The following is a 24,052-nucleotide window of genomic DNA, read 5'->3' as shown; positions in this document are numbered from 1 at the left end:
ATTATTAAAAACTTTTCTTTCTTCAAAGTGTGTAATATGTTGGCTTAAACAGGTTTCTGGACTGCAGATCTTCAAAATATCTTTACCATGTCAAATGTGCATTGTACATTTAAGGAAGCAATTGTAGTTTGCAATGTATCTTAAATGTTCCCAAGGGAGCACAAAGCACAAAACATGTGTGTGTGTGCGTTTGTGTGCGTGCACGTGCGTGTGTGTTGAGAGGGCCTACCACTCAGTTCTTATGTTTTCAGAACTAGTTCGGAAAAGTTATTTTATATGAATATCTAAATCCTTTTCAGGTCCACAAACTAGGGAGAACTAGAGCGTCCACATACTTTGGAGATTGAAGTACTTCTGCCAGGCTTAAAATAGGCACATTCGGAATCATAAGCTAAATATCTTAAATGCATTTAAATGCAAATTATTTCTGAATTAATCATCTAAGCTATATAAAGCATCATGAGTTTGAATTGCAGTCAAATGGTAACAACTCATGACTTACAGCACAATATCCATTTGAAAATATTTTAATCCTTTAGCACTTCATAGCACACAAGTTTAAGGACCTCAAAGGCAGTGAGTCACAAAAAAGAAAAAAGTATCTTTGAGAAGTGCACATTCTAGCATATATCCTCAGTCTATGTATTAGCACTAAAAATTGGTGCTTAAGTGTGCCATATAGTTGAAAATTGTGTTTCTGAATAATATCTACATAATTTTCAATAAAAATAAACTTGCAGTAAATTATCTAGATCTTAAGGTACCAAAGACAAATGGCCTTTGCTGGAATTAGTTTCCCCTCAGGAGTAAGGAAATAGAATTTGTCTTCTACAATGAGAAAAAAAATTAAAAAAAAAAAAAAACCACCACCACATAGAATAAAAAATGAGCATTGGCAAGTTCCTCTAGAACCGTGTTACTGGCCACTTCTCAGAATTTGGGTCAGGGATAGGAGGGGGGCCCGGTTAGGCACAGCCCTGACATGCCACGATTCCAGCGGAAAATCCAGTGAGTGAAAACATGATTTGGTTAGTCAAGGCTCACGTGATACAGCTTTCAAAGCTCACAGCAACACTCTATGGTGGATTTTATTATTTTCATTTTGCACCAGGGCTTCTCCGCAGTGACACTATTGGCACTTGGAGCTGGGTCATTCTCGGTGGCAGGGGCTGACCTGTGCATTGGAGGGTGTTTCCCAGCAAACCAACTGTTTATGTATGCATATATGTACTTTTTTGAGACTGGGTCTCACTCTGTTACCCAGGCTGGAATGCAGTTATATAATCATAGTTCACTGCAGCCTTGAACTCCCAGGCTCAAGTTATCCTCCCACCTTAGCCTCCCAATGTAGCTAGGATGATAGGTGCATACCATCACACCGTGCTAATTTATGTATCTGTTTATTTACTTTGTAGAGATGGGATCTCTATGTTGCCCAGGATGGTATCGAACTCCTGGCCTCAAGCAATCCTTTTGCTTAGGCCTCCCAAGGCACTGGGATTACAGGCATGAGCCACGGTGCCTGGCCCAAACTAAACAGTTAACAGAGCCAGTGTGAGGAGCTGGGGCTCTGGAGGGGAGGAGGTGGGTGTGTCATTTGGTTCTTTCACTGTCAGCTACCATGTGACGTTTTTCCAGACACTTCCCTAAGCTTAGTTTCTCCATATGCAAAGTGGACACAAACAATCTCTACCTTTAAGGTCCTTAGGAGTATAAGCTCCAGAGGGGCTGGGGGTAGGGCTACAAGTGTGTTTTGTTCACTCTAACATCCCTTGTGCCTACAAAAATGCCCCTGGCATGGCAGGGGAGACTCAATTTCTAAGTGATCATTCAGGAAACACACTCACGCCACACCTGACCACCATCAGCGTGCAGTCAAGTCTAGCTGTTGTTGTTTAGCGTCACTTGCACCGGAGCAGGAATCTGGACTTGGAGCTGCTTAGGTCCAACGTCAAGGGGTTTCCCTCTCCCTACTTACCCTGCGTTATCAATTACCCTCCATCTAATCACACATCCCCTCCAGTGGACAAAAGGGCCTCGGGGCAGGTGGCTATTTGGGGCCTGCTTCTTGCTAAGCAACGAATGCAAAGCAGCTCTGTGCCCAGGACTGCGCCTAACAGGAATAAAAATCAAGTGGCCAGCTGTTTCCTGACACTCACTCATTCTGCAGAAAATCATCCCCACAAAGCACCTAGGTGACATACATGAAAAAAAGGAAGATTTGAAAGAGGCTGGGCACTCCCGCTCTGGAAGGAAAACATATCAGAGAAACCAGTTTTGCCACACACTGCCTGTGAGCTTTCAGAGCTAGAATCCAGGGTTGCCCCTGTGGGTTCATCCAGAGGTACTTCTCCCTCTGGCCGTCACCCTATTTGAAGCCAGCAGACTAGGGGAGCCCCTTGGACACTGCGCTGGCCATGTTATCCGTCCCCGCTTTCCAGAGATGACAATAGCTGGGGTCGAAGGTTAAGATCATCCATCACTTAGCACTATGTGACCTTAGACAAGTTCCTAACCCACTCTGTGTCTCTGTTACCTCATCTATACAAGGGGTGTGGTGGTAGTAGAATAACAGCCTCCAAAGACACCCACATCCTCATGTCTGGAAACTTTGACTATGTTAGGTTACATGGTAAAGGGGATTAGTGTTGTGAACTAGATAAATTTAAAGGATTCTGGATTATGCAGGTGGGCCCAATGGACTCGTAAGGGTCCTTATAAAGGAAAGAGGGTTGGGGAAGAGAGAACAGGAAAGATGTGAGCATGACAGGAGCTACTGCCATTGCTGGCTGTGAAGACGGAGGAAGGAGTCATGAGCTGAAGAATGCAGGTGGCCCCCCAAAGCTGGAAAAGGCAGGAGAAAGATGCTCCCTTTCAAAAGGAGCCAGCTCTGCCCATAGCTGGGTTTTAGCCCAGTGAGAACCATGTTGGATTCTGACCTAAACAACTGTAAGATAAAAATTGTGTTGTTTTAAGCCACCAAGGCTGCAGGAATTTGTTTGGGCAGAAATAGAAAACTAATACAGGTACCTACTCGTTGAGCCAGCGCAAGGATTGGTGAGATAGCATCTGTAAAGGACCAGCCAAGCCTGCAAGCGCTGCTTATGATCATCAACATTGCTGTGGCTGTTCCTGTGTTAGAGGGTAAGAGTCTGCTTCACGCTGAGCCTGGGAGCAAAAGAGACTCCTAGAGTAGCTCAGGCCTGTGCAATGGTCCTAAGGGGGAAAACTGCTGGGAAAGAAAAACAATTTTGTCTCGTGTATTTGCACATTTCCCCTTTCTTGCAAAGATTTTCTAGTCATTATTTTGTTTACTTGGGAAGTGGGGTGCAGACAACCTCAAGGGACCTAAAGCTGCCCCTGCCGCCAATCTGCAAAAGTGGGTTCACACTGACCTCCATGGAAAGGCTTCCTGGGGAGCCTGTCCCAGACTGGACTTAGTTCATCTCTAGGTCAGAAAACATCACCATCATTTCAGGGGGACACATTTTTGCCTTTCCTTGGAAATATCCAGAAAAGGGGAAACTTATAAACTTCCTTTAATGCATAAACTATGGTAGCCTCAAAAGCTCTTAAAATTAGATACCAAAGGACTGGAGCTACCAGTTCCTAAATATGAGGGTTTGTGTTAGCTTGTTCTTGCATTGCTATAAAAAAAATACCCAAGAGTGGGTCATTTATAAAACAGACAGGTTTAATTGGTTCACGGTTCTGCAGGCTGTATAGGAAGGATGGTGCTGGCATCTGCTCAGCTTCTGGGGAAGCCTCAGGAAACTTACAATCATGGTGGAAGGCAAAGGGGATGCAGGTGTATAACATGGCAAAGGCAGGAGCAAAGTGTGTGTGGGAAGGGAGGTACCACACTTTTTTTTTTTTTTTTTTTTTTTTGAGTCCTGCTGTTACCCAGGCTAGAGTGCAGCTGGCATAATCTTGGCTCACTGTAACCTCTGCCTCCCAGGTTCAAGCGATTCTCCTGCCTCAGCCTCCCTAGTAGCTAGGATTACAGGCGTGCGCCATCATGCCTGGCTAATTTTTGTATTTTTAGTAGAGACAGGGTTGTGCCATGGTGGCCAGGTTGGTCTTGAACTCCTGGCCTCAAGTGATCTGCCCACCTCAGCTTCCCAAGGTGCTCAGATTACAGGCATAAGCCACTGCGCCCAGCCATTTTTTGTTTGTTTGTTTGTTTTTTTAAGTTCAAGGGTGCAAGTGCAGGCTTGTTACACAGGCAAACTTGTATCATGGGGGTTTGTTGTAAACATTTATTTAATCACCCAGCTATTAAGCCTAGTACCCATTAGTTATTTTTCCTGATCCTCTCCCTTCTCCCCCTCTCCAGCCTCTGAAAAGCCCTCCTTGTGTCCATGTGTTCTCATCATTTAGCTCCCACTTATGAGTGAGAACACGCGGTATTTGGTTTTCTGTTTCTGTGTCACATTCTTTTATAAACATCCAGAACTCATGTGAAATAGCTGAGCAAGAACTTGGTCGCCAAGGGGATGACACTGAGCCTTTCATGAGGGATCCACCCCCACAATTCAATCACCTCCCACCAGGCCCCACTTCTAGCACTGGGGATCACATTTCAATGTAAGATGTGGAGGGAACAAACATCTAACCCATACCAGGGTTTACTAGTCCAGGGTTGGCAAGCTTTTTCTGTAGAGGGGAAAAGTAAGTCCTTTTGGCTTTGCAGGTCACACTGACAACTATTCAAGTCTGCGGCTGCAGGGTGGAAGAGGCCACAGACAATATGCAATGAGTGGGTGAAGCCAGAGTGGGCCCGCAGGCCACAGCTTGCAGACCCCATACTTCTAATCTAACTACATAAAGTAACAATCCCTCTTCCTGAAGGCACTCATCAGCTCCTGCTGGAACACATCAACCGTCAGGGGACTCTCTGCCGCACAGGATGGCCACTCCATGCGCGATCTATGCTTGTTAACGTGCAATTATCCTCACCCCAATCCTGACTCCATCAGTAAGTACAATCAAAAGTGAATCCAAAATTTTTCTCCCATCTATTCCCTCGGAGAGCCCTGAACCTAGCAGATTTGCCAACATACAGATGCTCTTTCTGTGGCTGACCTTCAGTAGGAAGGCAACTTTCCATCATCCCAGAGTACCAGCATGCCAAGATCCAACCTACACAGTTAAACTGAATTGTTCATAGAAGAGAGGGAAGTGAGGATGGGTGGGGAGGACGGAGAAAGGGATTATTATAAAAAGGGGGCCGCGATGTGCAAGTTATCTAGAATGCAACCTTCTTATTCATTTCCATGTGTCTTCCCTGTTCCGATCCTAGCACCAGGCCTTGTTCTGGGCATTTGTTCAAGTTTAGAGAGCTGGGAGAAGGTCAAAGCCTGAGGAAGATGAAGGCATGCGAACAAAGAGAGCAACCATTCGGGATGGAAATGGTATTTCCAAGATCTCTCTTGGCATATGCTTGGTTCACATTCCAAACAGAGAATTCGCAGTTTTGCCTTCCTTCTATCTCAGGGCCTGGATTTCCTGGGCTGACCCAAAATTATGCCATCCACATTGTGGCATTCCCAAGAAACACTTGTCTTCTCAGTTTGATATCCTCTGGGATAGCGTTTTTGTTTTTGTTTTGTTTTGTTTTGTTTTTGAGACAGAGTCTTGCTCTGTCACCAGACTGGAGTGCAGTGGCATGATCTTGGCTTACTGCAACCTCCACCTCCTGGGTTCAAACGATTCTCCTGCCTCAGCCTCCCAAGTAGCTGGGACTACAGGCACTTGCCACCATGCCCAGCTAATTTTTGTGTTTTTAGTAGAGACGCGGTTTTCGCCATGTTTGCCAGGCTGGTCCCAAACTCCTGACCTCAGGTGATCTGCCAGCCTTGCCTCCCAAAGTGCTGGGATTACAGGCATGAGCCACCGTGCCGGCCTGGGACAGCTTTCTAAAAATAATCCCAGATTTGGGAATAAGGAGTCAAGAGGATTGCAGGGGTGGTCACGGAGGGAACACACAATATGGTCTAGAACTTTCCACATCGACTTGCAGCCTACCTCAGCAAGAGAAAGATACTTCACGCAGGCCTTCCTGTGCCTGCTTTCTCGAGTTAACACATCCATTTTCTAAATATATTTCCTTTTTATTTGGGAGCTGAAACAGCCCTGCTAATTACCAGAGCCTCACATCACAGGAGATAAGAAACACTGAACAGGAACTAATGTGACTTTAGTAGAGTTCACGATTAGGTTCTGCAATAAAAACTGCAAAGGAATAGAAAATGCATTCACGACTGATTGCGAAATGCCAGCTGCCCATTTTTCTCAGCCTTTCTGACCGCTGCTCAAGACCTCTGCAGTGGGTCTACCCCTTTTATATGCGTATTCCCCAGGTATTAATGATCCATTGAACAGGGACACGATCAATTTCAGAAGAGCACAGGGCTCTCCTCCCAGCATCTTATTGTCAAACATTGACAATCCAGTCACAAGAATGTTTTACGTGCTAAGCCATCATTTAACGAGGATGTGACTCTCCAGTTTGCTTTTACTCTAGTCCAGCTTCAGAGTGTTTGGTCTGGCACACTGAACATGGCTCACTTCGGTCCCACATGCAGAAACAGGAATGAGTATTCCTGAGTTAGAGAATATAAGACAGTCCCTCATCATGGGCCTGCAGACCTTCCAACATGATTCCAGAAAAGGTGGACTTTACTTAAAGGAGCCCATTATGCAAACATCTGCACCTTTGGAAGAAAGAAAAATAATACGGAAACGATCTCTTTTGCTACCTAATGCCTCACTGTGAAAAAAGATAAGCCTTCTGGATAATAAGGATCTTAAAACAGATGCCAATCAAACAAATCAACAGCTAACAGCTCTGGCCAATTGTGTTTAATAAATTTTGAGATAGACCACTGATAAACCTATGTAGAAGAAAAGAAAAACCTCTAAGTTTAAAATTTTAAAAGAGAATATTCACTTGGCATGGAAATTATGCCAGACTAAATGGGGAGAACCAGTCAGTGCACAAAATGCTCCCCACCCCTCCACATGTGAATTTAAAAATAAAGGTTTTCTGGTTTACTATGTGTAGAAGGAAGCTTAAAATCTGAGCTCCAGGGAAAGCAAGGTTTTATCTTTGATCTCTTTTCCCCAGTGCCCGTAGATAGTGGGGTCTCAACAAATGAATGCATTTTTGAATTAATTTATATTTCACGACAATTTGAATGTTATTATTGACTTGCTCAAATAAATCTTATCTTCTTGAAATGCAAATTGGATGTCACTCCCTTGCTGAAAATGCTCTGAGGCTGAGGCTTCCTTACAGCAAAATCGAAGCACCTCATCCTGCCCTAGGGAGGCCCAGTATGGCCTGCCCTCCTCCCACAATTCCCCATTCCTGCTCCTCTTTTCATCCCAAGGTCTATTTAATATCTTCACTATCAGTTTGGACTAATCCTATTCACTATCCAGGTCTTCCTGGGTGAAAACTACATCTATCTGATGTGCGTCACTCTGGCTTCAAAGACCTACAGACAGAACTCACTGCCTCCCATTCATCCCCCGCATGTCAACCGCATCAGTCCCTGTAAAATCCAAATCTGATATGTCACTTTCAGCCAAAAATCCTCCATCATCTCTCCCCTTCACCACAGGAGTCTCAGGTCTAAGTTCACGCCTTAGCATGTGAGTCCCACCTTCACCTCTAATCAAGCACCCCCCACGGCCCTACCCTCCTCTGCCCTAAACTGCACGCACTCCCCTGGAGGTGCCATAAGTCCTCACGGCACTCTTCCTGCCCCATCCATGGCTCTGTCCCCTGGCTTCCTTCTCATTCTTGAGAACTTGCTTTGACCTCATGTCCTCTGGAAGGCTGAACCTGTACCATGACCCTCCTCACATAATATAGTCAATTGCCGCAAATCATTGCCCCAGCTAGCATGCGAACTTTACAAGAACAGAGACAGTGTCCCTTGTTGTGGTGCCCCAGAGATGAACACAGACTTCTTGACTATCCAAGCCTGATGAATACTGAGCGAACAAACCATGCAATAATTTTAGACCCTCCGAGTGGCCAATGCCATGCAAAGAGCCTGCAGAGCATGGCCCTGAGGACATGTGGGGACTGTCCTGTGCATGGCGGGATGCGGGACAGCATCCCTGACCCACCAGATGCCAATAACAGCCCCAGTTGTGACAACTAAAAACATCTACAGACACTGCCAGGCATCTGCTAGGGGACCAAAGCATCCGTGGTTGAGAACAGCTGTCAGGGGTATGTGAGAGTAAGAACAGCACTCATTCCTGCCCTCAGGAGACTTTCCATCTGGCCTCCCTTTTCATGGCCCCTCCCAGGAGGGCCTTCCTGGACCAAGCAGTGTCTCTCACCACCCTCTGCGTCTTTTATCGGCTCTGTGTCTATTCCCAGCACTTATGACCACCGGATTGTCACATACTCACTAATGCCTGTAGATGGACAGAGTTCCATGAAGCAGAGATTTGGTGGTTGTTTGCTGCTGTATCCACAGCACTGTGAAACAGTGGCTAACACAAGTTGGGCGCCGATCAATGTCCTTTGACTGTAATCGACCCCCAGGTTGAGCTGAATCCCTTTCTGGTGGAGCTGCTGAGTCTGTGCTGCCTGGTGTGGATGCCGGCTCTATGGTCCCCAGCTGCTTCCCTGTTTTCCTCCACTTCTCTAGATTGGAAAAGAAGACTCAGCTGGCCAAAAAGCATGCTTCCCCACGTGCGTTTTACCCGGGAGTTTTGCTCACAGGTTCTCCCTATTTCACATCCAGAGCAGTCACGCATCTGCTCCAAATAAACAGGAACCAGTGGGCAGGCAAGAATTGAGATGAGTAACGTGGAGGTTGGCTGACTTCCCAACATGGGATGATGACATGGGGCACATGTGCCTTTATTTCCTGATCATAGGGACCACCAGCTTCCAACCTGCCCCAGGGGAACTCAGTCCCCATCTCAACATTATTCCCCAGGTATTTCCTGGGAGGCCAAAGGCTGGCTTCACAAGGGTCCCTGATCAATGTCAGCTTCCATACCACGTGCCAACTGCTGCTGCCTCCACCCTTATCAGGGCCACTGGGGGAAATGTCACCACGGTGGCCCACCCCTAGCGACCAGCACTTCCCATGCCACAGGGCTGCAGGTGTCAGAAGAGCCCTCTCTTTCCACCTGTGTAGTCCTTGGCCACCTGTTCCCGTAGCTGTGGTGCTTGAATCCGGTTTCTGACCCAATCGTTTGTGATCAATTTAATCAGCTTCTGGCCCCCATTTTCAATCTTGAAGAGTCTTTCATAAAACATGACCTCAGTCGTTTCCTGTTCTCAAACCCATGGGTCTTCAACCCACTTCAGGGTCCCAGCGTAGGAGGATCAACCTGTCCGCATCCCCTCTTCGGCTCCTCTCTCTTCCAGTCCACACCTCTAATACACTTCTTCTTCCTCTCTCTTCTCATTTTTACCAAATAAAAAGAAATATCTTTATGCTGATTGCTGAAGGCACGTACATGGCCAGTGGGTGGTGGGGGCTGGAATGGATGCCCCCCACCCCATCCCTGCACGTGGGTAGCTGGTCCCAGAGTGTCAGCCACAATGCTCATCATGAGGGACAGTTACATAGCCAGGGAATCTCAAGTCCTGGGAGTCTGAGCAGTTGCCCAGTTATTTAACTTGTTCCCTGTAAATTCGCTGGGCAGCTGGTCTGGACAAAATGGGTCTAAGGCTCTCCCAGTCCCAACATATTGTGATGCTTCAGCACCTTGGGAAAGAAAATGCTGCCAAGTAATTTGAAGAATCAGCATGACGAAGTAGACTTGGTTGTAGTTAGACAACTAAAACAAAAAAAGAAAAAAAAAATGTAGCCATCAAACCATTTATTCATTCCATGGATGTCTGCTAAGCCCCGAGTGTGGGCCAGGCGCCGCAGGTGCAAAGCCCAGTGTGGGGGTGGAGGAGAGAAAATTAGGAATGTGGGGTTCTCCCACCTGCCAAGATTCAAGTTGAACCTCTTCTGAGGAGTTTGTGCTAATGAAGTTCAGAGAAAAATATGTTTCCATAGCCCTGAGTGACGAAGCAGCTTTGCTTAGTGGACCAAATAAATAATCAGTCAGAAGCAACTCAGCAGTGTAATCCAGGTATGTGGCTGCTGCCGCAAGGTCGTTTAACCTCTTCATGCCTCAGTTTCGCCAGCTGCACCTGACAGATAAGGCCGGGTTGTAATAAAATGAAGTGCTTGGTAATATGAAGAGATGAACTGGAAAAAGTCAGGTGGAGGTGCTCAGAGGTGCAGGGGTAGGGAGGGGCTGCGAACGAACTTCGAATTATTTTTTCACAAGCAGTCAGAAGACAAGCGTTCATTTATTAAATTCTGTTTCTCTGAATTCCGATTTTTAAGTGTTTGTGTCAAAGGAAGCATTAGAAAGCAGCCTCAGATGTTTGCTCAGAGTCAAGCAATTGGGAGAAATGAGATCTTTGACTTTTATTATGTGTTAGAAACTCCTGCATTATCTCGCTTGATATTCAAACATACCTAGCTGGTTGGTATCATATTAATTCCTAATTATGAACGAACTGGGGTATAGACAAGTAACACAGCAGTTCTCAAACTTGGCTTCACGATGGAAAAACTTGGAGAATTACATAAACATACTGACACCTGGTCACACTCTGCGACATCCTGATTTAATTGGTTTGGAGTGCACCTTGGGCATTCAGGGTTTTCAAAGCTCCCCAGATGATTTTAAGGGCAACAAAGTTCAAGAACCACAAATGCTTTCTTTAAGGTCACAGATCTACTAAGGCAGATAAAGCTGGTTCTGCTGACCCCAACACTAATTTCCCCCTATCGGGAATTACATCAGCCTGTTCCAGCTCCAATCTTCTGAGGACATCTTCATCTCTGGCTGAGAAACAAGCAAACATGCAGTAACATGGCATTTAACAGTCATCCAAAGTCCAGATAGGATGCAGCAAGGAAGCCTGGGACAAATTTGCCTGGCTCTCAGGTGCCACTAATGAAACAAAAAGAAAACAGTTTGGAAGAGCTGGAATTGGATGGAGAGGGCTTTCAAATGGCACACCGGAGCACCAGGAGGAGTAAGCACACATGAGGCACGTGTTACCCTACAAGAACTGTAACGAAACTGGTTCAAAGCAGGTCAGCTGCCATGATGTTAGTACCCAGGAGTGTGAGTATTTAGACCTGTGTTCCTCCAACTACAGTGAGCCTCAGGATTACCTGGAGGGCTTGCTAAAACCCAGATGTAGAGACCCACCCCAAGAGTTTCTGATCCAGCAGGGCTGGGAAAGGACCTAACAATTTACATCTCTAACAAGTTCCCAGGTGATGCTGTTAGTCCACAGTTTGAAACTGCCCAGTGAGATGATTCCCTTTTACAGACAGTTACCGACATTCAACTGTTTACCTGCTAGCTGCTGCCTCACAAGTGCTTTCAACTCCATTTTACCTGCAGGGAGCTTAAACTATAAAACCGATATGTGGCAGGCTGGCTCCCAATTCCAGAGCACTTACTAAGTGACTGGGCTGAATGATAAACACTCACTAACTACAACACTTTTCGGAGATGATACTGTAATCTCACTCTCATTCTAAAAAGGAGAAAACAGAGGCTGAGAAGTAACTTGCTAAAGGTGTCAGAGTATTAGAATGAACCATGAAATTGCCAGTGTTCACCTTTTTTCCACCTGTAAGAATGGCAATTTCATATGGTTCATGTGATAGTAGAGTCAAGATTCTTCCCTCCAAAGATCTGGCACCAAAGCCTGGGCTTTTCACCCAGATTCTTTGTTTTGTCCCACTCAGGGCTCTTACCTAGGCCACATGTGTGTTACTGATTGACAGGACCACAATGATGAGAGAAGTTAAGATCACAGGTGTGAAAACACACTCCCCTAGGTGTGACCTGTTACCTGCCTTTCGGTAACTAAGCTTCTCACTGACAGACTGACAGACTCTCGCTTGGTATAAAATCGCACTCTAGCAATCCCACTACTGGGTATCTACACAGAGGAAAAGAAGTTATTATACAAAAAAGATACTTGCACAACATGTTTATGGCAGCACAATTTGCAATTGCAAAAATATAAAACTAGCCCCAATGCCCATCAATCAATGAGTGAATAAAGAAACTGAGGTATGTGTGTATGCATATATATATGGCAGAATACTACGCAGCCATAAAAAGGAGTGAATTAATGGCATTTGCAACAACCTGGGATGGGATTGAAGACTATTATTCTAAGCGAAGTAACTCAGGAATGCAAAACCAAACTGTATGTTCTCACTCATAATTGGGAGCTAAGTTGTGAGGATGCAAAGGCAAAAGAATGATACAGTGGACTTTGGGGACTTGGCAAGGGGGAAGGGTGGGAAGGGAATGAGGAATAATAGGCTACAAACTGCGTTCAGTGTACGCTGCTCGGGTGATGGGTGCACCAAAATCTTACAAACCACCACTAAAGAACTTACTAATATAACCAAATACCAACCTGTTCCCCAAAAACCTATGGAATTTAAAAAAATTACACTCATGACATGACAATGTGGTAGATGAGAACAACTGCTCCAGTGCTCGGCTAGCGGACTTTCCTGTACCAGGAAGCTGGAAAAACTAAAAACTATGTTGACCCAGCTCTCTTGCGGCTAGAATCCTGCTTATGGTCTAGGTTCTTCCTGCAGATGCACCAGCGTGAGACTGGATGGAAGTGAGTGGCAGAAGGCCACAGCTGTGCTTTGCAGATCAGAGGTTCTGAGCATGGCAGAGTCGCCTGGCTCTTTTAGGTAGCCAAAGCTGAGCTACCACATCCAGTTGTGAGCGTCAGAGCAAACTGGCAGGAAGAGACAGCAGCAACATTGACTCTTTGCTGTGGCTGAAATGCCTGTCCCCTCCAAAACTCTTGTTGTAATATAACAGCCAAAGTAATGGTACTGGGAGGTGGAGGCCTTTAGAGGTGATTAGAGCATGTGTGTTCCACCCTCATGGGTAGGTTTAATGTCTTAATTTAAAAGACTTTCAGAAATAGGTGCTGTCTTTTGGCCCTTCCACTTTCTGCCATATGAGATTTCAGCCTTCCTCTCCTCTGGAGGGTGCAGGGTGCAAGGCACCATCTTGGAAGAAGAGAATGGCCTTACAAGACACCAAACCTACTAGTGTCTTGACCTTGGATTGTCCAGCCTCTAGAAATGACAGCCAATAAGTTTCTCTTCTTTATAAATACCCAGGCTTGGATATTTTGTTATAGCAGTACAAAATGGACTATGATACTTCTCTCTAAAAGTGGTTCTCAAATGGAAACAATTTTGCCCCTCATAGGACAACTGGCAATATCTGCAGACATTTCTGATTGTCAAGATTAGGTGGGGTGGGGGTGCTACTGGCATCTAGTGGGTAGAGGCCATTGGTGCTGCTAAGCCTCCTACAATTCACAGGATAGCCCCTCATAACAAAGAATCATCCAGCGTCAAATTTCGATAGTGACACTGTTGAAAAACCTTGCCCTAGAATAGTTCATATATGGGTATTTCCTGTAGCAACACCTTATCTGGCCTTGTAAGCAAGGTTACTTGGCATTTTGGGCAATCCTACTGGCTACCTGTACTCTTTAATAAACCTCTTCCTTTGTAAGCTAGTTGGAGGTGATTTTGTTGACTGCCACCAAGAACCCTGGCTAGGAAAGGTAGCCATGGGGGAGACCAGAGTAGAGAACAAAGAAGACTTATGTAGCATGTCCCTAGTAGTGAGGGCTGGGATCCTTTCCAAGTACAAGTCTAATCAGGTGTAGTACAATCCCATCAAGGTAATGTGTGCATCATTTGTTCATAACACGGACATTATAATAACCAGGTTAATCACTTTAATAACTCTCTAATATGGGTACATCTATATCTCCCAATCATCTCATAAGCACGGACATTATGATATACCTATTTCCACATGACAGCCGCATGTTTCACTTTAATGTATTTTCTGCCAAATTGTCATGGAGATACAGATGGGTTAGAATTGGGGTAGAGCCACATTAATGAAAGAAAATATATGAACGAGGATACCTCTGACTGCCAGTTGTATTTCAATTTTATGACAACATTCTTGACCACAAATTCAAAATTTGACTAAGAAATTGGCTTGAAAAAGAGCAAGTTATATCGTATAAAATGTGAGCAAATACTCAGAAGGTGGCGGTAAGGTCCTGTCCATGTTCTGAGGCCAGGAACACAGGTGGTTCCCATTACCTGTTCTAGAATTGAGTGTGATAGATGTATCAAGGTTATCTTTAGGAAGATGAGCTGAGACCATCATTTGAGTATTTGGCATGGAGCCTTGGCACACTGTAAATGTTCAAGACACGCTCACCCCAACGTTAATGGTAAAAATGCATCTAGGGAACCTGTTTAGCCCTCATCTAACTCATCAGTGAAGAAAGATAACCATTTTCATACGTTTGTATATGTCAGGGACCTAGGGAATTCTTGGGCACTTAATAGATGCTCAATAAAGTTAGTTTTGCCTCTTTTTCCATATGCTCCTCTCTTCTCCAACCCAGTTCTAACATTCCCAGTTATCTGAGCATCTCCCACTGGACAACAGATCAGTGTGAAGGTCTCCTGCCAAGGACACCTGCCTGCTACCCTGGTCCTGGCCCCGCTTCCTGTTTTGCCTTGCACCTCCTGCAGAGCCCATCCCAACTCCCTTCCCCGTCTTTCCCCCACCCCACCTGCCTAACAGATGGTCTCCCACTCCACTCCTGTCATCCCATATTGGCAAATTTGCAGCCAGTAGATCATATTCGCAGTGTGAGGGAATCATTACCACCTGCTAATATTTTTATAGAATTTCATAAACTTGGTCATTCATGAATCATTTACAGTACTTTATTCCAATGAAGAGTTCACAAATCACTCAAATGCTGGCAAAATGCATAATAATGAGTAATATTTCAGGAGACTTTGCATTAGTATGTCAGCTTCCAGTACTGCAAGAGATAAATTATTTTGCCAGGTGCTACTTTGGGTCAGAAGCTTGGGAAGTTCTTCTGGGGGCTGGGGCAGGGAGGAGTGGCAAGACGGCAGTGGGTCATGGAAATGGGATGATTTTTAAAAAGTAATAGATCACCCAGCCAGTCAAACTCCCTTCCCAGCCCCAGTAAGCAGAGTTCCTAGGAAAGGAGCTAAAGAATTTACAGATTAGATCTAAAATCTAGTTGGGGATAAAATAGGAAGAGTGTTTCTTAGTGACTGAAAATGCAGGGCTTTGGAGCTGAAAAGAAACGGATATGGATCCCAAATCCAACACATGCCAGCTGTGAGACCTTGAAAAAGTTGTTTAACAGTTATTTGCTTATCTGTAAAATGGTGTTAACACCTACTTCTTAAGTCTGTGGTGTGAAATGGATTAAATAAGAGAATGTATACAATGTGTTTAGCACAATATCTGCCATGCAGTGTTCAATAAACAGCAGCTTCAATGGTGATGCACTTCAGGGGCCCAAGGACAAATGTATTTCAGATTATTTCTTATCATACAAATCCCTGAGGTTTAGACCAAAATGTTTCTTGTTGGATTGGGAAAATGTTAATACATTAACACATACTTGCATGTGAGTAGCACTTAACATTAAACAATAGAAACATTGGTGCTATTATGATGGCAACACATTCACCCGCAGGCTCTCTCCTTTTTAAACTTGCAAGACTAGAAACTAAAATGTGGGGATTTGGAGACCTCCCATTCTACTCTTCCAAGAACCTCATTTGCTACCAACAATGTTGACTACCATGAACACCATGGATCTAGCTGTACTACTACAATAGTAACTTATTCTTAATAGGCACTTAAAATGAACTGAAAGTGCAACATTCCTGTGCCCAAAGTAGACCAACATGAGAGTAACCCAGTTCTCATTGTCTAAAAATAGGAGAACCACAGAGTGATCGGGGCTCTTCCTCAAACGTGCTTCTTCAAGGAAGAAGCTTCAGCAAGTGTAAGAAGCTTCAGCAAGGGTGTCATGAAAACAGGACAATGACTGAACTGAAGGGCATGAGGCATGGAGGGAAATGGCATCAGAAAGTAGGCCCTCATGAGCCCATTGAAGAGTGCACTGCTAATGACTGGGTCCTAGTCTGCCAGTCATAAGTGACGCAAGTACCTGTGTAAGAAACTGCATGCCCACTAAATACCAGCAGCCTTTCCAATGAGGGTACAAGACTCTGTGCCGGTGTTATCAACAAGCCATGTTATAAACAAGGCACAACTTCCTGGCATGTCACATACCCACATAAGAGAGCAATTCAAGCCAATTTACTTTGAAACAAAGAACTAGAATAAAAGATACATGAAAGCAAGGAACCCAGTGTGTCTTGTTGCTACTATATCCACCTTGAAGAGTGTCCCTCACCCTATAAATACTGAATTAAATGTATGTAGAATGAATGAATTGCTCAATCAATATGCTATGAAGTAGACTATAAAAGTATAGTAAAAACTCAAGATTATTCAAGGAAAATTTGTGCTGGAGATGAGAAATTGGGCTATAACTTGGAGTCCTTTGGGTTTTCACTTACCTTCCTTCACCTTTAATATAATTGATTACTGTTCCTCATGTAGGAAGATTATATGGTGCTTACTATGTTTCTGGCATTTTCTAAATGCTTGATATGTATTAGTTCATTTAATCCTTATGAAATCGTATGAGATCATCATTATTATTATTCCCATTTTCCAGGTTAAGAAGTTGAGGCAGACACCTTGCCAAGTTCCCACACCTAGTATATGATAGCCATGATTTGAATGCAGCCAATCTGGCTGTGTGCAGAATCTATGCTTTTAACTACTGTAATATTATATGGCCTCAGTTTCTAAAAAGTATGAGCAGCTCAAAGCCGCAGCCCAAGCTCTATTTTATTAGCTATGTAGCAATTACTAGTTAGCCAAAACTAGTAATTTCATTTTTTATAATCCCCCGAAGCGTTAGCTCTATTCACACTTTATAGACAAGAATCCCAAATCAAGGAGGGTAAGAGTGTTGCTCAATTCCCACAGCTCAGTACGCAGTAGCACTGAGATCTGAATGGAGGATCTCAGACTCTGTATTAGTCCGTTCTCATGCTGCTGATAAAGACATACCCAGGACTGGGTAATTTATAAAGGACAGAGGTTCAATGAACTCACAGTTCTACATGGCTGGGAAGGCCTCAAAGTCATGGCAGAAAATGAAGGAAGAACAAAGGGACCTCTTAAATGGTGGGCAAGAGAGCATGTGTAGGGGAACTCCCATTCATAAAACCATCACTCTTCATGAGACTTATTCACTATCACGAGAACAGCACAGGAAAGACTCACCCCCATGATTCAATTACCTCCCACTGGGCTCCTCCCATGACATGTGGGAATTGTCAGAGCTACATTTCAAGATGAGATTGGGGTGGGGCCACAGCTAAACCATATCAGACCCCAGAGCTCTTGATCACTCTGCTAAGAAATTATGAAATTTATTGTATCTTTCCTTAGTTCCTTGTGCCCAAACTTTCTTGGAGACTCCCATGATGGGCATGGAGAGAGAAGAGGGTATCTATCCATAGTCGACTGCTGGTTGTTTCTACAGCAGCTGGACACCAATAGCTGCCAGGTCACCTCTGGTTACTGTCAAGGCCAGGTGGAACTGGGTATTTCTGAGGGCACCAACATTCAACTTATACAACTACCTGATTCTCCCTTGGGTATAAGGTGGGACACATAGCTCACTCTTCAGTTCTCCTTGACAGGGGATTCTCCCAGCAAATGCTCAGAAAAGTCTTTGGCAAGTCTTCCGAGATAGAAATCTAGAAGGCACCCGCATCCTCCCAGGGCCCGAGACCATTGAGCACATTGCCCAGCCAACGTTCTGCTGGAGGGTGGGGACTTTACTACCCATCATCACGCTACTGCTCTATGTCTGTCCAGCACCTTATGCCTCCAATGCCCTTATAGTATCTTCTCACTGCAAACTCACAATAATGCATTTAAGTAGGTAAGAAAACCAAAGAAATCACTCACTTCCAAATACAACCATTAACACATTGATTTTTCTTTATCATTTTTCTTAAACATATACACCTCAAGATATGTGCAAATACTCCATTGGTAATGAGGATACCATATGTGTCTGTATGTCATTTTCATTCAATATCTTGAATCTTTCCCATATAACTACAACTTCTTCAAAAGCATTTTAAATGGCCAAACTGCCTTGCAAAATCTGCCACAATTTAACTACTCCTTTATTGCTGAATATTTAGCAGTTTTTTTCACCCTAAGGACCATGTCTTGCTAATTATATCAGGTCTTGGGGTTTATACCTCTTCCAGCTCTAGATCATCAAACTGGTCTCAGGAAAGCCAAAGTTGCCCTAAGGGTTCTGACCTCCTCTGAGAGGCCCCCAGGGTCTACCTTCTCGGTCTCTGGTACCCAAAGTCTGATGCAGGCCTGGAGGGTTCTGTTGATGAGATAGAGACCCCCCACTGTTACCCTGTCAGGGTTCAACTCCATCCACTTCACCTCCCACAGAAACACCCTAAAGCCATGCAGTCCCGGGTTTGATGAGGCACAGAAATAATGAGCTCAGTGGGAAGAAAATAATCTTTGAAAGCCACATTTCTGCACACAGGGTGGGCATGGGAGGCACACTCACTTGATAAACAGCGATTACTTCTCTGTCTAAGGTCCGTGTCACGGAGACGCTCCCTGTGTTCTCATTGATTCTGAAAATTCCTTTAGGCTCTTGATCCACTCCCTTTCCAGTGAGCCGGAACTTGGACCTTTCTGGCCTGTCACTGTCAACTACCTGTTCAGAAAAACAGAGAGACATTTAAAACTGTCTGGAAAACACAGAGAAAGCACATTGCAAACATACTTCCGCGACCAATTCACTAATAACAGGTGCCAGCACAAAGGTACCTGGTGAACACAGATTCGACTAAAGTAACAGCACCAGAAATAGCATCATTGCCTAACACCTTTCATTCTAATATCTACATCTTTGCAGCTGTCAGCTAAGGAATGTTACCAGCACTCGGGTGACATATAGTGATGGATCAAGGGGAGCAATAACGCCAGTTCAGTCAAAATTGGACATTTATATTATTTTTAACTCCACAAACATATATTTTTTTAAATTTATCTGCAAGCAAAACAAAAAAGATAATGGAAACCATTTGCTGGGCACTCATTGATCAAGATTCTAGGTATTTACATATATCCAATAATCCACAGTGTCACCTGCCCTTTCACTTCTAATAAGTACTAGACATGGTGCAGAGGAAGCATTTTGTCTCATCAGAAAAGGTTTATACATATACATAGATACATACACACATCCATTTAGGGGGCTTATATATATAATATGTATATAACCCCAAATATTATATATAAGCCCCCTATATATTAAATATATGTATCTATATTATATATAGACACACCTCAATTAGGGGTTTTATATATATGAAACCCCTAAACACTACATATAATATATATTAAACCCCTATGTATTATATATATTAAACCCCTATTATATATATTAAACCTCTATATATTATATATTAAATATTATGTATATCAAACCCCTATGCATTAAATATATATAATATATAATATATATATGTTATATGTGTGTATATATATAAACCTCAGATTAGGGGCATATCTATCTATCTATCTATCTATCTGTCTATCTATCTACCTATCTATCTATATCCGCATCTTTGCAGCTGTCAGTTGATATATATATATGAGATATATATATGTATATTTCAATGCTGGGGGCAAAGGACATTATTATTTCCACTTAATGGATGAAACTACTGAGATAGAACAAGTCAGCAATTGACCATGGCCAAATCTATGAAAGAGATAAAAATGGGTTCAGAACCACATCTTCTATTTCTCTAGAGACACTGCAATACAACATACAACACTGTTGTTTCTGAATTTACTTTATGGAATTTTCCTACAAACTGTCGACCTTGATTTGACATTTAAAGAATAAATTCGGAAGGGAAAGGTGGAGGAAAGTAGTTCCAGGCAGAGGGAACAGCACCGACAAAGGCGGCAGGCAGACAAGGAAGAGTCTGGAAAGTTTCAGAAACTGTGAGTCACTGGCATATGCTTAAGCATGTAGAGGGTTAGGCTGAGAAGTAGCTGGGGTCAAAGTATGGGGGGGTCTTTTATGAAGATGTGCAACTAAAGAGAACTATTATTGGCATAAGTGTAGTCTAGAGTTTACCGTCAAGTATTCATCTATATTTATGTCACTTTATCATCAGAATCTTCAAACATTAATTTGATTATAACAAAACAGTTTAAAGGTCCTGAACACAATAATCATTCAGGACATACAGATAAAAGAAAGCTGATACAGATCTAGCTGTCACCAAATGACAAATGAGCAGGCATCTATTGAAACATACTCAACAGCGCCTGGAGGGTTTAGGTGGCTAGGACAGGAAATCTGCCTTCTCCTAGTGAAAATGGGTCCTGCCCGCCCGCTGCTTCCCCACCACCCAGGCCACTTTGGCTGCCGCCAAGCCTGCAATTCTGATGCCTAACACCAGGTGGCAGTGGTGCCTAAGGCAGCATTAACTTTATGCCAGGGTTCATCTGGCAGGATCACTGCACAGCAGCAATGCATAGTTCCACATGGCATTACAGGTGTTTTTTTTTTTTTTTTTTTTTTCCCCCTCCGATTAAAAAATGTTGTTTATTAAAATACATTGAGTATTGACTAAACACCAATTACATCTGTTTGTATTTTTAAGAGTAACTGAAAATTGGATATAAAAGAAGATTAAAAATAAGGTTTGTGAGCTGGGTGTGGTGGCTCACGCCTGTAATCCCAGAACTTTGGGAGGCTGAGACAGGAGGATCACTTGAGGTCAGGAGTTCGAGTCCAGCCTGGCCAACATGGTGAAACTCCGTCTCTACTAAAACTACAGAATATTTAGCTGGGCGTGGTGGCGCACACCTGGCATCCCAGTTAGGAGGCTGAGGCAGCAGAATCGCTTGAACCTGGGAGGCAGAGGTTGCAGTGAGCTGAGATTGCCCCACTGCACTCCAGCCTGGGTGACAGAGTAAGACTATCTCAAAAAAAAAAAAAAAAAAAAAAGGTATGTCATACCCTGTGATGAAAATAATTTTCAGTCACTGCTTGACTTGATTAATCCAACTGATATTTTTCCACTAACCCCCTACCTGCTGCCTGGAAGCCCCATGAGGTCAAGAGCCACAGCTTACTGGGCTCACCATTGGATCCCCATGGCTGGCAAATAGCGAGAATGAACTCCACTGATTAGACAGATATATGTTGCAATCCCAGCTTTCCCAGTGATCCACAGTGTGACTATGAACATGGTCCATTGCCTCATCTTTAAAGTGCAGATGATACCACTTACTTTCCAGCACTGCCAGGGTTTAATAAGATGGCATCTATAAAGTACGTGTCGTACCACACAGAAGTGGCTCAGTTAATCAAAGCTAGTAATTCCAATATTAATCATCACAATAAAATTATACTGTTGTTAATGGGTAAGAATGGTGTCTCTATCCTTTTCTGAGGGAATAGGTGGTTTCTTCTTTTTTTTTTTTTGAGACAGAATCTCACTCTGTCATCCAGGCTGGAGTGCAGTGGTACAATTTCGGCTCACTGCAACCTCCGCTTCCCAGGTTCAAGCGATTCTCCTGCCTTAGCCTCCTAAGTAGGTAGAGCTACAGGCATGCGCCACCACACCTGGCTAATTCTTATATTTTTAGTAGAGACGGGGTTTCCCCATGTAGGCCACGCTGATCTTGAACTCCTGACCTGAGGTGATCCACACGTCTCAGCCTCCCAAAGTGCTGGGATTACAGGTATGAGCTACCGCGCCTGGCCTAGATTTCCTTTTTAATAACAAAATTCATAGGCCTCCCAGAAGAGAAGTGCTCTGGAAACAGCTCCCTGTGTGGAAAGGAGTCACCAAGCACACTCCACTCTTCTCTATCACTGCCATCATTATTGTTTCACCCCTCTCTGCCAGCAGCAATATTTGCTGTCAAGAGGGAAAGAATAAAGCTTCCACAGCATGGAAGGGGATCCAAGCAGGTTGTTGCTGCTGGCTAGGGGGTGGCCAGCTTTTATTCCCTTATATTTGTCCACACTGTGTCACATCTGTAAAAAGCATACAGCGAGAATGCCCTCAAAATCAGATCAAGGAGTCACAACCTGCTCCAGGCCTCGGTACTCCCTGCCTCTGCCTAGATGCAGAAGACACTGGTCCGAGCTGTAGATGCCACCCCCAGCCCATGTCCTGCTGATTGGTCCACTTTACAGAGTGCTGACTGGTCCATTTTACAAACGTCTAGCTAGCCACAGAGTGCTAATTGGTGCATTTTTACAGAGCACTGATTGGTACATTTTACAAACCTCTAGCTAGTTACAGAGCGCTGATTGGTGCGTTTTACAATCCTAGCTGTAGAGTGCTTTTACACTCTTAAAAAGAAGAGGATTGTGCACTTTACAATCCTCTTCTAAGACTGTAAAGTTCTCCAAGTCCCCACTTGACCCAGGAAGTCCAGCTGGCTTCACCTCTCATTACCACCTTCACCCAAATGTGGATTAAAACTCCTTCCTCTTGTTCTCCTAAGCACACCTGAGATGAGCAGGTCCTTTTTGAAGGTCCTATTAACATAGAAAGCATTCTAATGAGAAACGAACATGGGAATTCTACAAGAGCTATGAAGCAATCACGCTTCCCAAGAACGGGCTTCTCTGACCCATCCGTCTGTCAGACACAGGCCCTGCTGGTGAGGACCTGCCAGGAGAAGCCTTCTGGGCTCTGTGTTATCTTTTCTTGACCCTTCTCAGCTCAGAAAAAGTTGGGAACACAGCACCCAGACCTTCTAGAAGAAACAAGGAGGGGGTGGGGGAATGGGCCTCTTGCGACAAATATCATCACCCTCCCATTTCTCTACCTGCCACGCGGCACAGAAAGCTGAATTCTAGACCCAGAAATTATCCCAGGGCAACTTTCCCTTTTGCTGCCAAGGGTGGATCTCAATCATTTTCTTGCCCTCTCTCAGAGAGCTGGAGCCACTTGATGGTACAGAAATAAGAGTCTTAGACGGAGGACCTAGCTGAGTTGGCACCTACTGCTGAATTGAAATTACTTATTCCCCAGGAAAGAAGCCAGTTCTCATTGTGAGGGCCCCAGCTTAGCACTGCACACGTCTGTCTCTTTTCAACTTTTTATGTTCTTAAAGGTGTGGCTGTTGAACCTGCCACCTGCTCAGAGCTACGTTCACTTTGAAGGAACACCCACAGCCAAGATTGGTGTTCCCAGAGTGATCGGCCCTATGGGACCACCAGCACAGGGAAATGAGGGGCGTCACTTCCAGTAGGGGCCTTGCTGTCTCTAGAATAATTGGTCTCAAGTATCAGCATCACTGGGAACTCATTAAAAATGCACATTCCAGGCTTCCCCCAAGCCTCTTGAATCAGAAATCAGGGTAGGGGGAGAATTGCTGGCAATCTGAGCTTTAACAATCCCCCCTCCCCAGGTGATTCTCATGCATACACAAGTTTGAAGACAACTACTTTGGGCAGATTTCAGCACCATCCCTGTTCAGTATCACTGGTGCTGCTTTCCACTGCTACTGTTTGGAGCCCTGTGCTAAAAACAGGCTGATCTGTTTGCCACCTTCTTTCTAGACCTATTTTAAACAGATAACACTAACAGGAACTCTTTTAATAACCTGTTTCTAAGACCTCAGAAAACAGAGTTGGTTTTTCTTAAAGTCACTAGATGCAACATCTCTACATGTGTCAAAGGCACCCCATGGCTTGGAGGAACCTTGGAGAGGAAAGCATGAAAGTGGAGTGGGGAGAGTCGCCCTTCAAGGGAAAGCTCGGTGTCTTGGCTCAGTTTAGATCCAGGAGGAAGCTCAAGCCCTTCTGAATTACCCACCAGCTCTCTGGCTTCTTGGTGCCTAGCTGGATTTTCAGAGGGACCCCAACATATTCCAACCTCACGAGCTGGGG

General features: G+C 44.3%; 1 protein-coding gene across 1 annotated transcript in view; it reads right to left on the bottom strand.

Moving 5' to 3' along the window:
• The window catches only part of CDH13 (cadherin 13), a 1,108,439-nt gene that overhangs the window by 555,872 nt on the left and 528,515 nt on the right, over positions 1–24,052 (bottom strand). The window contains exon 4 of the mRNA XM_023226862.2: positions 18,677–18,829. Coding sequence (XP_023082630.1) covers positions 18,677–18,829 — 153 coding nt within the window. The remainder of the gene's footprint in view (positions 1–18,676; positions 18,830–24,052) is intronic.

This window comes from Piliocolobus tephrosceles, chromosome 17, assembly GCF_002776525.5.
Source record: "Piliocolobus tephrosceles isolate RC106 chromosome 17, ASM277652v3, whole genome shotgun sequence".
Taxonomy (NCBI): domain Eukaryota; kingdom Metazoa; phylum Chordata; class Mammalia; order Primates; family Cercopithecidae; genus Piliocolobus; species Piliocolobus tephrosceles.
Note: the sequence above shows the minus strand (reverse complement) of the source record. Positions and strands in the feature narration are given on the sequence as shown.